The sequence below is a fragment of the Protopterus annectens genome, chromosome 14.part0, assembly GCF_019279795.1.
Source record: "Protopterus annectens isolate FY-2018-M chromosome 14.part0, PAN1.0, whole genome shotgun sequence".
Taxonomy (NCBI): Eukaryota; Metazoa; Chordata; order Ceratodontiformes; family Protopteridae; genus Protopterus; species Protopterus annectens.
The window spans coordinates 231703873-231719499 of NC_056748.1; the positions used below are offsets into that span (position 1 = coordinate 231703873).

The following is a 15627-nucleotide window of genomic DNA, read 5'->3' on the forward strand; positions in this document are numbered from 1 at the left end:
GATTTCCTAGCTTTTTTATCCAGTTTGTGTTTTTTGTGGCTTTTCTGGTGATCACATAATTAGATGTTTAGATGGCTGGCACTTCCCTCCCAGACATCACTGTAGAACATGGAAAACTTGATCCTATTACTCATCTTTCTCACCTCTTAAATCTCATCTCATTCATGAGTGCAGCAGGAAGTAGGTTACTGGAAGTAGGATAGCCAGATGAACAGGAGGCCTGGAAGGAAACAGATCATGTTGAGCTAGAATCCTTTTATTGGTATATTGTTTCCTTCTTGGATATTGCACATGATACATAGTGCAGATATTAAGCTGATAAAATAGTTTTAGAAAGGAGTGGCTTTGAGGGAGTAGATTTCATGTTTGGTGTCTTGAATCATGGTTAATGGAGTGCTTTTGAGAGAAATGGATTGGCAGCTTAACTCTTAATATTTTGCATGAGATTTGCTTTCATAGAACCAAGGAATCACATAATATTTCATACTGCATCAAATGTATGATATGATGTTGTCAATCTTTTATTATTCTTGACCCTTGGGTACTCTTTTCCAATCCTCAGAACCAGTTTAGCCATTTAACAGCTTGTGCCAGTCAAACATCTCCAAGCTAAGATTCTACCCACAGTACCCCTCTCTATACTACGCCAGATCTCGTTTGCTGCTCTTGTAGCAAGATGCATCAGCCATTCCTTCTCTCACAGCTAAGTAAATTTTATAGAATTTATTAGCTAACCTATATTTTCTTGTTCATCTCTTAATTCCTTTCAGACTTTTCTCTCTGCCCTCACTTTTACGAGTGAGTGCTTTTTTTCTCTATAGCTTTTGGTATCTCTTCTCTACCGCTCCTGGTAGTTGCCTTTACCTTCTCTTCTCTACTGTTAGATAGTTGTTGTTTTCCTTCCCCCATTGTTGGTAAAAGTTTCCCTTTCTCTCCTAATTTTAGGTACTTTTTCTGCCGGTAGTCTTTCTCTCTAACTCTTTTGTGTGTGTGTGTGTGTGTGTGTGTGTGTGTGTGTGTGTGTGTGTGTGTGTGTGTGTGTGTGAATTTGTGTCTAGACTTCTACCTTTTGACCTTCCTTCCTTTGTCATCAATATGGCAGACAAGTCTAAGGGCACTACTGGTTTTAAGCAGTGCTAGGATTGCAGGCTTAAGATGCCCAACTCCAAAGGACACTCTGCCTGTGTTTACTGTTTAGGTCCTTCTAATTTGGACCAGGAATGCTGTATCTGCCAAGCCTTTAGTAATCAGGCTTTGGTAGAGCATAGAAATAAATTAATATTGAAGGGCCTTCTTAAGACTTTATCCAAGGCTGATACTGTTTCTACAACCTCTGGTTCTAAGACTAGTCATTCGGTGCTGACATCTCTATCAGCACTGATGGCACCTTTGACAAAGAAACATAATTTTCCTCCGTAGGGGCTTTCTTGGAACCAAAAGCTAAGGTTCCGAAGTTGTCAGAGCAGACTACCTCGATACTGTCCTTAATTTTGGCACCCTCAGCTCCAATGTCAGTACTGACTACTGTAGCTTCCCAGTCGGTGCCGACCTGTCGTTCTGCACCACAATAGTCTCTCGGCACTCCAGTGCCGAAAGTGAAACTTCTTTATACACCCAAGACAAGATACACCCCATCCATTGACCCTTGGTCAACTTCCCAGTTCATTCCTGGAAAGGCCAGAATCCCCCTAGGGGATGTCAGTCCGTTCTTCCAGAAATCTCTCTGAAGTAGATGTAGTGAGTCTCGTGGACCAGATCCTTGTGGCTAGGGGGTTTTCTGCTCCATCCCAGATGGAGTTGAGATGTATTCTCCCAGGACTCCACCCATTCCTAATCCTCTAACCTCCTCTGAGGCCTTAGAGCTCCCCACTCCAACTCCTCATGTTCCAGTTGCCCCAGCGCCAACAGCCATTCAGACTTCGGTTCTGGGATCGACTCTGACTCCTTCGGTTCATTCTGAACAGCTGGGCTCCCGAGGTTGTGGCTCAGTCATCTGGTCCGAGGCTTTGGGGCCAGCTCCTATTTTTTACTTGGAGTTGCCCTTACCTCTTGAAAATTTGGCAACTGGGAGCCATTCCTCAGCTCCTGTACCAGAGGTGGGCTTCTAGGGGCAAGGTGTGACCTTGGTCCTGAGTTTGTCACTCTTGATTCCAGGCTCCCATCCCTCCTTGGGAGGGCCTGCCTTCCAGGTTATGGAGAGGGCATTGGCCTCTGCAACCTCTCAGGTGGCCCCTTCTGGGTCAGAGTTTCATTCCCTCTTCCCTTCTTACCCAGAGCTTCCATCAGCATCCACGTCCAGACAGCGAGCACCGAGGTACAAAATCTCCCTGCAAAGCTTGCCTCTTCTTCCGAGTCTTCTTCAGAGATTCCCACTGAAGAGCCTCCTCAGAAGAAAAAGTGTAAGAGAAAACACTTGGATTCCCCTGAGGAATCCGTCACAGAAGATGCCGACTTTGATGAAGGGGAGGGTTCCCCATGGTCACCCCCGGAAGATGTCTCATTTGGAGACATCCTGGAAATCCTAAAACAGAAGGGTAACTGGAAGCCCAAAGACCTTACCTACAAGAAGTCAGTGTACTTGCAAGCCTTTGGTACTTGACCATCTACTTCTTGGGGGACCCCTCCCATTGATGATCTCATTACGTTGATCACTCAGCAGGCTTGGAAGGCGCCCAACTCCATAGAACTGATTCCTCGGAGACCGGACAAAATACTCTCTGCTCCTGAGGACCACCAACACTGGACAAAAGGGCTAGCAGTAGATGCCATGGTAGTGGCTGTGGCCAGCAAAAAGGAACTAGCTGAGGAAAGTTCCTCTGTTACTCCCCCTGACTGGGAGTCTAGGGTGATGGACAGATTTGGAAAGATGGTTTATGCATCATCAGCCTTTGCCTTAAGGTCTTGTATTTTATGGCACATTCACTAGGCTCTAGAGGGATCTGATCAAGGAGCTATCAGACACTCTAGCAGGAACTGTGTCTGAAGAGGTCCAAGTCAAAGTGGCCTCACAGTTAGCTACCCTAGAGTCTATTTCCAACTCATCCATGAGGCTCATTGCACATGCAGCCGATGGGGTAACCAGGTCAGCTGGTTGAGGCATTGCTATTAGATGACACACCTGGATGCACCTGTGTGAGTTTGTGGAGCCATTCAAGTCTTCCTTCGACAATACTCCCTTTGACAGTTCTTATTTTTACTGCCCCACAGTCAAAGAAACTCTAGCCAGGTTTGAGAAGGATGAAATACCCTGTCTGCAGTGGACATACATTTTTCTACTCCCCAATGGTCCTACTGTAGGAATCAGAGGATTAGAAAGATGTGTTTCAAAAAATCCCAAGGGCCTTTCCAAGACACACCTGGTGGAGGCTCCCTTCAGAGCAGAGGGGGAGCTCTAATGGAAGATGCCGACCCTGAGGCAGAGGTGGCCCGCAGAATCAGGGTTTTGGATAGTCTTTCTCTGGCCAGCTCTACCAGCACTCCTGAAAGGGGGCCCAATTGCTTACCTCTGGAAGCAGTCAGGGGAAGATTTTCTCTGCATTCAAGAGCTTGACGACAAATAACCTCAATTGCTTGTGTGCTGAGAATTATTACCAGAGGTTACACTATCCCCTTCATCCTTTATCCATGATCTCTCACAAGGCTCCCCGATGTTCCACCCAATCCAAGGGACAAATCAGCCTTAGAAATCCAAAAGCTACTAGAGAAGAGAGTCATCCAAGACGTCCCACTAGACCAGATAGGATCCAGATTTTACTCAAGGTTCTTTTTAGTGCCAAAAAAGACAGGGGACTTGAGACCAATTTTGGATCTCAACCTACTGAACAAGTTTGTTCAACAATCAAAATTCCGGATGGTCACGGTTCAGTCTGTAGTTCCCTTTCTAGAGGAAAATGATTGGATGTGCTCTACAGACCTTCAAGAAGCATATTACCACATAAAAATGGACAAATGCTCCAGAAGCTTTCTCCTCTTTCGGCTAGGAGGAAGTCACTTTCAGTTCAGTGTGTGCCCTTTGGTTTCACCACAGCCCTCAGGGTGTTCACCAAGTGTCTGGCAGCAGTAACAGCTCACTTGAGACTGCATGGATTCTGGGTGTTTCTTTATCTAAATGACTGGCTCATCACTGCTCCCGCTAGGCATCTTCTGCTTTAAGCAACAAAATTCATTCTACACTTGTTCTTGTGCCTGGGCATCACACTGACTCAATCAAAATCTCAGCTAAGCCCCACTCAACATCTAGAATTCATAGCTCATCTGAACACTATCTCTTGTGTAGCTTCCCTTCCTCTAAGTATACTGCAGAAGATAAAATCCCATGTACAAGCTATTGTCTGCATAAACAAGGTTCTGGCACTACTAGTCCTTCAAATGTTAGGTTCCATGGTGGCAACCATCACCCTGGTTCCTCTAGCGAGATTCCATATGCAGCTACTACAATGGCTTCTAGCATCACAATGGTCCATTCTTACTCACTCAATGACCTACCCCATTCTTATCACCAGTCGCTACAAAAAGGACCTGTCCTGGTGGGTGGAATGTGAGGAAATTATTTTAGGCCATCCCTTCGACCCTTCTCAACCTAAGGCCACAGTGACCATGGATGCCTCCCAGATGGGGTGGGGTAGGGGGCATTATCTGGGAAGAACAGTCCAAGCACTTGGTCCCTGATAGAGGCCAACCTGCATATCAGTGTTCTGGAGTTGAGGGCAATGGTCTTAGCTTTGCAAGCTTTTCAATATATCCTCCCTCTAGGAACCATTGCAATTCAGTCAGACAACATATCCGTGATCTGGTATATCAACAAACAGGGTGGAACCAAATCTTACCCCCTATGTCAAGAAGCTCTCAGAGTGTGGCAGTGGGCGATTTCCTCCAACCGCTTTCTGATGGCAGTGCATATCCTGGGGAGCTCAAACGTGATAGCAGACAAACTGAGCAGATGTATCCTCCTCATGAGTGGTCTCTCAATCCTAGAATAGCGAAGGAGATTTTCCATCACTGAGGCCAGCCTTGCTGCAACCTGTTTGCATCACTCTTGTAGATCTGAGTGTAAAGTGTGTGTGCTATATCTTTAAGAAAGATGTGAGGCTGTACATGCATGTATAAATTCCAGACATGTGCAATCCCTAGTGCCATTTTGTAGAAGCAGCCAGAGAGTGAGCATGCATGATCGCATTTATTAGTTTGTATATCAGTTACTTAAGTTATAAGTCAGTAAGCCTCTATAATGATGTGTTTGTATAAAATAAAGCTGCTTGAACAGAACCCACAAAGACTCATTTATTTGTGGCATAACACAAAAGAGGCACCCCTTTCCCCCTCATTCCCCTGTTTCTCAAGATAGTAACCAGGTTGAGAAGCAAAGTGTTCCTCATTGCACCCTGTTGGCCTCGAAAAATTTAGTTTCCCGTTCTATGGCCTCATCTAATTCACCATCCATGGATTCTGGACCCAGTTCCAGACCTGCTGAGTCACCTTCAGGGACTGATGCGCCTCAGCCTTTAAAACCTCAAGCTGATGGCTTGGTTCCTCCAATTCCACTAGTTGCCAGGCAATAATGATTTTCCTTCCCCAGTGCAAAAAATTCTTCTGGCTAACCATAGACCATCCACGAGGAAACTATACCTTAGCAAGTGGAAGAGATTTTTGACTTGGGCATATGACAATAATCTTAACCCCTTCTCTACACCAGTGGAAAAGGTTTTAGAATTTCTAGCCATTCTTTTTGATCAAGGAGCTTCCTTCTCCACGATTAAGGTCCAGTTAGCTGCCATCTCTAATATCCATAATGGTTTTGAGGATCTTGCTCTAATTTCACATAGATTATATAAAGTCTTCTTCAAAGTAGCTCAGCGGTTAAAACCTCCATTTAAAGACCTTCTAACCCCCTGGGATCTGACCATTGTTCTTCATTCCCTGGTGCTTCCTCCCTTTGAACCAGCAGCGACATGCCATTTATAGTTTCTTTTTATGGAAAACACTTTTTCTCATAGCTATTACGTCCGCAAGACGAATTTCTGAGATTCAAGCTTTATGCTCCAAAACCCCTTACTTAGTTTTCCATAAGGATAGAGTTTCACTCAGAACCAACTCATCTTTTCTTCTGAAGGTGGTCTCAGAATCCAACATTAGTCAAACCATTGACTTGCCTGTTTTCTTTCCTAATTTTTCCAACAAAGGTGAATATTGCTTACATGTGCTGGATGTTCACAGATAGTTACGTTTCTATCTCAACAGAATGAAAGAATCTAGAAAATCAGATCAGTTGTTTGTATCCTTTTCTGGCCCAGCCTTAGGGAAATCTGTCTACAAAGTTAACTTGTCTAAATGGTTAAGAGACTGTATTACTTGCATATATAATAAAAAGAATATCAAGTTACCTGCGCCTGTGAGAGTGCATTCTACCTGATCAGTGGCCACTTCAGCCATTTTCCATTCCAAGGCTTCCATGAATGAGATATGCGCAGCAGCAACATGGGCTACTCTGCATACATTTGTCACTTACTACAAATTGGATCTGGTCTCCAAGGGAAGAGCTTCCTTTGGTTCTGTGGTTCTCAGGAATATCCTTCCATAAGGCCAACCAGGACCTAATGTAGCTGAGGACTCTGTCCCAAGGGTCAAGAATAGATGAAGCCTGACATCATCAGATAAAGAAGTTATGTACTTACAGTAACATTCCATGTGTGTTGTCGATATTCATCTATCCTTGATACCCCACCTTCCTTCCCCCTTCTGTGACTTTCTGGAGGATTGGACGCTTGTCCTGGTTACCTTGTTATATTACACCTTGGACATGGCTTCTTGATGTTTGGTTATAAATTTTTGTCTTTCTATGAGGCTGAAATTTTAATCTGAGGTAATATAGAGAGGGGTATTGTGGGTAGAGTCTTAGCTCAAGAGATTTTTTACTGATGCAAGCTGTATAACGGCCGAACCAGTTCCGAAGATCAGAACCAAGTACCCAAGGGTCAAGGACAGATGGAATGTTATGGTAAGTACATAACTTCTTTTTTCTGTTTCTGTTCCATTTCTGGGTTGTAAAAATATATACTTAAACTGCTCTTGATCTTCAGGTAAACGCCCTTCTCACCCTTACTTCACCTTCTCATCGCCATTTCTTACTGCATTCCAGTATACCTATATACTTCTACTGCAACCTCTAAAAATTGCTTTGTTTTTATGATTTTTACACCTACAGATGCTTTAGTCCTTGTAACTCTTTTCAGTCTTTGTTGTCTGGTCTGTTATATTCATTATTTTTAAACCCCTTTTACTTCCCTTTCCCTAGGAGTTATATAGCAAACCCAGATTTTTCCCCTTATTTTTTTTTTCTCTTGGAAAATGAGAGTGAGGAAATATAGTTGGTTGTTTTATATATACTATTTTGTATTTTCCTTCTTATCAAGTTTGACTCATTGGTGGCAGTATTTCAGAAGGGTACCTATCAAATTTGTATAATTCTCACTCGTTTCTTGCTTGCACAACATCCTTGTTATGAAACAAATTTCTAATAAAAATCCTCTAGTATTTTGTAAAAACATTTGATTTTTTTAACCCTTCAGGACATCCCTCAACCTGATTGCATGTCGAAGGCTGACAGTGTCTGGACAGAAGATGACAGGAGACTGGTTAAAGACTATGAGAAGAAAATCAAAGAGCTGAATGAAGAAAGGGAGAAATACAAGAAGGTAGGCTGTAAGAAAAAGCTTAATCATGTCCAAGCAAGTAGTAGCCTGCAGAGATAAGTGTATGAGATTCAGCAACATGGGCTGCAAGCTTTTTATTCTCTGGGAGGTTCCCAGTAAATGATAAAGCACAGGGAGTCACAGTGGTTCAGCGGGCATAGTTGTTGCCTCACAGCAAGAGCTCTTCAGCTCAATTTTCAGCTGGGGTGCCTTCTGTGCATTGTCTGTATGTTCTACCTGTGTTTACATGGGTTTTCTGCAGGTCCTCCAGTTTCCTCCGACATTTTAAACCATGCAGTTGGTAGACTGGGCATACTGAATTGCTCATATGTGTGTAAGTGTGCATGCATGTGTGCGTGGCATGGAGAAGCAACTGCATCTGGCTATCCACCTTGCAGTGTGAATATTGGCTGAAGATGACTGTCACTGTTGATGTGACATTTTGACCCCATGTGCAAAAATGAGTTGTGAATGGATGGATGGGTGGATCTTAAGTTTTTATTAAGCTTATGGCCAAGGAGACCAACAAGAAGTATAGCTACATGACACTGTGCTACTGATGGAGACTAACAGTGACCTCTAGATTTTTCTCACGTATCCCAGAAGAAAATGTTGTGTTTGCCTATCCATTCATCCAGCCTGCTTTTAGAGGTTGCTTAGGAAGTACTCTGACATTATATTCAAGTATAAGATCAGTGCAAATGCATGTAGTCAAATCTTCAGTGTTATGCTTGTAAACTGTTGATCTGTTCAATGATATCAGGATACATTTGTTAACATTCAAATTTAAGATGTTGCTGAAGCACCACCAGTTAATTCATGTTAACTATTTTAGAGTCTAATATTGATCAACATTTCATGTTACTGCACATTGATTTTATAGTCATCATTATATTTTATTATCCATAAATGTTTTTCAGTTGTACATCAGCAATAACTTCATGAACGGTAAAATCCCTTTTACTGTCTCAAGGCCAAGACTAATTCTTTTCTAGCGTGCAGCTGGTTGCATACCTTATTTACTTTTCCAGCATTTGTTTTAAATTGTACTGTGATTTCTGAAACATGCATGTTTGGATCAGTGTTGAATGTTTTTACTAGGACCAAGTACAAATTGTGTGCTGCCAGTCCTTGGTCTGCAAAAGTAGAGACCTGATCAAAAATACAACCAAGTTTAGAAAGTAGTATCATCCCAAGACAAAGTTGTAGTTTTCCTGATCCAGTAATCCCCAAGGAGTTTCAGTATGATTACTCATGCAGTAGCCTTAGGACTATGGGTTGTATATTGCATAGAGTACAACAGCCAGACAGCTTTCAAAGCTTCAAGGGCACCCTCCACTTGCCCCAAACCATTATTTAGCTCAAGCTGAGATGAAGAAAAGCAGTGATTTGGATGCCAAGCCCTTCACAACTTTCCTGTCACAGAAGAGTGCTTCGCTTGCAGACTTTCAAGGACTTACTGTCAGCCAGCATTTTTCATTGCTGGGCTGATAAGTTCCTGTCAGGGGAAAACTTCCATGCTTATTTTTATAAACTAATAATAATAATAATAACAACAGTAATATGCAGTTGATAACCTGGTAGGCCCACTGGACACACAATCCATTTTCAGGGGTAACCCCGGAGCACTGTCTGGTTAATTGACTTGCTCAAGGTCAAACAGTAGTTATATGAGGGCTGAGGGGCTCAAACCCTACACCATAGGAACTACAGCTTGTACCCTCTTCCTTAACTGCCTGATAAATTTTAAGCTAAGGGAAGGTGATTTTTATTGACTGTCGTGACTTTTAGTAAGTTTTAAACAGTAGCTTTGCTGTTTACTTTTGTGAAAAAAAAAGTTGTTAAAAACTAATTTAAAACTAACTACTTTTTCTGTGATAAAAGTTGTGATCTGATGCTGTCTTTTGCATCCATTATTCAATGGATGGGTCTCAGATCCTATCTTGGAACTGGCTACAGCCACTTCTAAGCTTTGCATCCGGTGCTCAGGTTCTCCCCATATCCATAACCCTTGTAAGAAGAGTAAACTACCTTAGACCTCGTTTACTGCCTGAAGACCTAGAATGAATCTTGGTGCTCAGGAGAATTTTTGGCTTGAATACTTGAGATTTGTTATAGATAAATAAACTTTACCCCTCTATTTTCTTCTTTTATTTAAGTATATACATTTATTTATTATCCCACCCCTTTGTCTTTCTCCACTCTTAACTTTGGGGTTTTCCTCTTATAGTAGTAATAGGAGATTTATCATCTTTTCTTACAGATTACCTATTTTTCCTGTGTGTGTGCATGTGTGTATATATAAATATATATTTTATATATATATATATATATATATATATATATATATATATATATATATATATATATATATATAGTTAATAACTGTTTTCCTTTGTGTATTTTTTGAGATGATCAGGATGAGGGATAAGCCATCTGGCTTTAAGAAGTCTGTTGGTTGTTCTCACAAGCTTCCAAATTCAGATGCACATGAAAAGTGTGTTTATTGCTTGGGGCCTTCTCTTTTAGAGGTGGCATACTCGATTTGTGAAGCTTCAGACAAAGTGCCATAGTGGAGAGGAGGAATAAACTTATTTTGAAGGGTCGCCTACAGCCAACCCCAGGAGAAAAAAACCCTCCCTCATCAGCTTTAGGGAAGTTGGTAGCTGCTACTACTTCCCCTTCTTCTTTCTATTCCAAAGAGGCTGACAAAACCAAGGAAATACAAAAGGAGACAGGAAAAGATCAAAACTTTCTAAGAACAGATCTCCAGATCCAACACCCTCTTCAGCTCCGGCTCCCTGAGCAACTTTCAGAACCACTAATTATCAGATCCGTAACACTACCTAGTTTTTCACTGGAACCTGTTACCCCTAGGCTTCGGTCTCCTGTTTTACAGGATAGACCTAGATATCCATCCAAGCCTCCTTGGCTTCTTCCTTAAGATTACCTATATCTTCTCAGAGTCTTAACAAAGCTGATGTGGACAGGATAATGAGGCATTTCCTTCTGACCCAGAGCCAGTTGAGGGTACTCCTGGCACCGACCACTGCCAGATATGGAAGGAATTTCTCCTCCCCATGATCTTTAGTAGCTCCTCCTCTGATTCGCCTCCTCATATTGGAGCCCTTGGATCGGGCCTTAGCCCCAGGGTAGGTCTGACTCAGAGCTGAGGTTGCATTCTTCCTCTTCTCCAATAAGTTCTCTGATGATTTCTGCTCTGGCATAGTTGGACCCATCTGAGTATCAGAGCTGGCACTGACTTTGGTAGGATGGGACCTCCAAGGTCTTTGGATCCTTTCCTCCCCCTAGGAACATCAGCGCTTGATAATTTGGCTACTGCTTCCCAGATCCATCTCAAGCTCTGTGGTTTAGGCTTTTGGGAGACAGATCTCCCAGCCTAGAGAGAGATCTTCCCTTTTGGAAATCGATCCAACCCATCCCTAGAGGATTTCTCAGAGTCTGAAGCCTGATGGCCTTGCCTCATGGAGACAGCCAGTTTCTGGAGCTTTGAGTCTGTTCTTTCTAGAAAAGCTATATCTATTTCTGAGTCCTCTCCTTTAGTTTTTATAGCAGAGATTCACTGGGAACATAAGTGTAAGAGGAGGCAGTTAGATTCCCCTGAGGAATACCTGACCACCAGCACTGATTTCAATGAAGAAGATGGTTCCCCTAAATCCCCCCTTGAGGACATCTCTTTCAGTGAGATTCTTGAACTTCTTAGGCAGATAAGGGCTGATCTTCTCAGCATCATTCAAAGGAATTGGTGTTCCTTGAAGCTTTCAGTTCTAGCCCATCTACTTTGTGGATGGTTCCCCCTCGCTGACAGGACAATAGACCTGATCCTGTCCTGGGCATGGAGAGAACCAGACATGGCTGAACCTATCCACAGGAACCCAGATAAATATTTGGCAGCTCCTAAAGACAGACTCCAGTGGAGTAAGGGTCCCACAGTAGATTCCATAGTAGTGGCAGTGGCCAAGTAGGAAGGAGCTTGCAGAAGAGAGCGCCTCTGTCTATCCACGTAACAGGGAGTCCTGTGCATTTGACAGATTCAATAATTCTGTATATCCCTCATATACATATTTGATGAGAGTACTGAATTACCTGGCACATGTCAGTTGTTTTCAGAGAGATTTAATAAAGGAGATTGCTAAAGCTCTCCCTGTCAGCTTGTCTGTGAATCAAAAGAAATCTGTAGATTCACAGTTGGCTACTCTCTGATCACTTTCCAATGCCTCTGTGTGACTTATCCAAAATGCTAAAGAGGGTGCATCTAGAGCAACTGGTACAGGCATTTCCACCTGGAGGTATGCCTGGATGCGGCTTTGCGATTCTGGGTAACATTTCAAAACATTCTTCATCAATGTCCCTTATGGTGGATAAACCTTATTTGATCTAAAAGTCAAAGAAACTATCTCCAGAAGTGAGAAGGATGGCAAATCTGTTTCTGTCATAGGAATAAAAATTTCTACTCCTCAATGGACCTTCTCCAGAAATCAGAAGGGGTGTAAGAGAAGTTGGAACGTATCATCATGGAACTCATAAACAATGACATTGGTAACCTCCAAACTCTGGATCCCACCCAGTTCGGGTTTGTGAAAGGCAGATCATGCCTCCTGAACCTGATTGACTTCTTTGAGGCAGTCACCAAAGCCGTAGATGAGGGTAAAGTGGTTCACACAGCCTATCTTGACCTTGCCAAGGCTTTCGACCCCATCCCCCATTCTGGAATTATAGCTGAACTCACTAAACTAGGTATAAATCCCTATGTCACAAGATGGGTTACCAACTGGCTCACTGACAGAACCCACACTGTAAACGTTGCAGACTCCAAATCTGACCTCAACGCAGTGACAAGTGGAGTACCACAGGGTTCCATCCTAGGACCTCTACTGTTTGGTATCTACTTCTCTGAAATACAGGCTAACACAGAAGACCTCTGGCTAACAAAGTTCGCAGATGACTGCAAACTAGGAGCCATAGTCAAGTCCCCAAATAATGTGGACATCCTACAGAAGGGCCTCACTGAGACAGATGCCTTGTGTCAGAGCCATGGCCTCAAGCTCAATGCCAAAAAGTGCAGTGTCATTCCCTGTGGTAAAAACTCTGTACCCATGAACTACCACATAGGCAGCAATCTCCTTAACACCGAATGTGTGATAAGAGGCCTTGGGACCCAGGTGGACAGTATTCTCTGCTTTGATAGTCGCATCGCCACAGTAGTCAGGAAATCCTTCTACATGGCACACCTTATCATAAAAGGGTTCTCTTCCAGGAAAAAAGATATCATTGTTCCCCTCTACTCGACACTCATTAGACCCATTATAGAGTACAGTGCCCCTTCTGGAATGTACCTCACAAGACATCATCAGCATCTGGAAAGGCCTCAGAAATACCTCACAAAGAGGATTACTGGCCTCAAACAAATGCCCTACACTGACTGCCTCAAAAAACTCCAGCTTTACTCCGTAGCATATCGCCTACTCTAAGGTGATCTCTGCCTAACATATAAAACTATGTCAAACCCAGAGCTGTTGGACATGCTACACCTAAAGAAGTCCCAATCCATCCGAGCTACACACTCTAGGGACCTAAACCTTGTCACCACAATAAACAGGACATGCTGGAGGGATAGATTCCTGTCCTAGAGACTTCACATACTCTGGAACAGGCTACCCATCTATGTCAAGCAAAGTTCTTCATTAGCACTCTTCAAGAAAAATCTTGATGAGTGGATGGGAAATAGGAAATACACCCCAGGGATCACTTCTGTGTCTCTGCTTGACTGTGGCACAGGAAAATAACTTGCTTGGGTGGCGTAAGCCAGGGAACCTTGCTGGCTAGGCTTACATAGGCCCTTGGGCCGATAGCCCAGTACCTACCTATGAATGTTTTTTGGAATTCCAAGGGTTTTCATTGGACACTTCTGGAGAAACAGCTCACAGAGGGGGAAACTCTCATAATGCACATTGGCCAAGAAGAAGAGGTGGATACATAATCAAGGCTTCAGGGGTCCTTTCTCAGAGAATGTATGCCTGACTGTCATACTTTGATGGCAGTCGGGGGAGGGGAGGGTGACACTTTTCTCTGCACCCAACAACCTAGATGCTCATTTCTTAAGGCAAGCAGGTGCAGAGGATTGTACCAGAGGCTATGTTATATCTTTTCATGCTCCCCTATCACTTCAGAAAAGAATTCATGATGTTCCAGCCTCACAAAGGGAGGTAACCACCTCAGAAGTAAAGCAGTTTCTAAGAAATCGAGTAATCTAAGAGGTCCCTCCAGACGAAAGACAATCTGGAATTTATTCAAGATTCTTTTTAGTGCCAAAGAAAAATGGGAACCTAAGGCCAGTATTTAGCAGATTACACAAGTTTGTAAAACAAACAAAATTCCAGATGGTCACAGTTCATTTAATTCTCCCCTTGCTGAGGAAAGATGACTGGATATGCTTGACTAATCATCTGTTTTCTCACTCAGATGGTTTTTGTATTTACAATTACAGTGATTTACAGGTTACAGATACCTTTTTTGATTTATTTACCAAAGGTTTCAAATTTATTCCTCAAAAAAGTTGTGACATTACTAAAACTATTTTAGATTTAAAAAATTTTATTTGAAAATTAAATTTAGAAAACTTGTTGGGAAACCAGGATTTTGAACCTAATCACACTGTTTTACACAGGCCTAGTGTATACAACCCCCCCATACACCCCCAGTTAAAAAATTTGGAAACAAGGATGGAAAGGAAAATTAGACAGGTTCAAAAATTTTATGCACATAGTCCCAGTTTACAAATGCCTGAAATTGAACTACTTAGTGAACTCAGTCACAATCCGAACATCAGGGTCATGGAACCCGATAAAGGCGGGGGGATAGTACTCATGGACAAAATAGTGTATGAGGGGAAAATGAATGATATCTTATACATCGGACTTAGATATAGGCCAGTTTCTATGAATGAGATTCATGTCTGTTACAAAAAGATAGATTTGGCACTTAAGGATTTGTTTGATCAGAGTATCATTGAATTTGGGACATATTCTTATCTTGAGAATACAACCTCTAGGGTTCCCTCTATATTTGGGATACCTAAGGTGCACAAAGATACTCAAAATCCTCCCCTTAGACCTGTAATTGCTGCACAGGGTTCTAAAATATCCCCTTTATCTAAATTTGTAGACATGAAACTAAAAAACTTTTGGGGCAAGGAAAACCACCTATTAAAGGACTCTTGGGAATTTCTGGGTAAGATTACATCAGATTTATATTCCCCGGATTTGGTTTTTCTTACCATTGACATTGTAGATCTCTTCTCCGTGATTCCACATGACCAAGGTTTATCCTGGTTAGAGATAGCCCTTAGGAAAAATACAGGGGCTTCTGAGAATGAGATCTTTTTGAACCTGGAATTAATGGAAATAGTTCTTAACAACAACTTTTTGTTTTTCTCAGGTGAATATTTTCAACAGATTTCTGGGGTGGCTATGGGGGCCAATTGTGCCCCACTTATGCTGACATGATATTATCAGTTTGGGAAAATGTATACGTTCTTAATAGTGTATACAGATTCTAGATTCCTGGATGATATTTGTATTTTTTGGATAGGGCCAATGAATATTCTTGAAGAATTTATTAGTTACATAAGTTCCAGTACGGCATTTTTGAAATTTACACATCAAATTTCTAAGAACCAGGTGAATTACTTGGATGTCACTTTGAAAGTCCAAGGGGGGGGGGGGGGCTTTCAATCAACCATCTTCAGAAAACCTACTTTTTCCAACAGTTACCTTAGATACACAAGCTCACATCCTAACTTCCAAAAGAGGGGGATTGTTAAGGGACAATTTGTCCGAGCTTCAAGGATGACATCCAATGACTCTGATTTTGTACATGAATGTTTGGTACTTACTAAGTTATTTCAGGAGAGAGACTA

The 15627-nt window shown here is 42.3% G+C and overlaps 1 protein-coding gene across 1 annotated transcript in view; it reads left to right on the forward strand.

The window, feature by feature from the left end:
- CFAP43 (cilia and flagella associated protein 43) overlaps window positions 1–15627 on the forward strand; it is a 3581735-nt gene that overhangs the window by 2604080 nt on the left and 962028 nt on the right. Inside the window, exon 27 of the mRNA XM_044055952.1 lies at window positions 7566–7691. Coding sequence (XP_043911887.1) covers window positions 7566–7691 — 126 coding nt within the window. The remainder of the gene's footprint in view (window positions 1–7565; window positions 7692–15627) is intronic.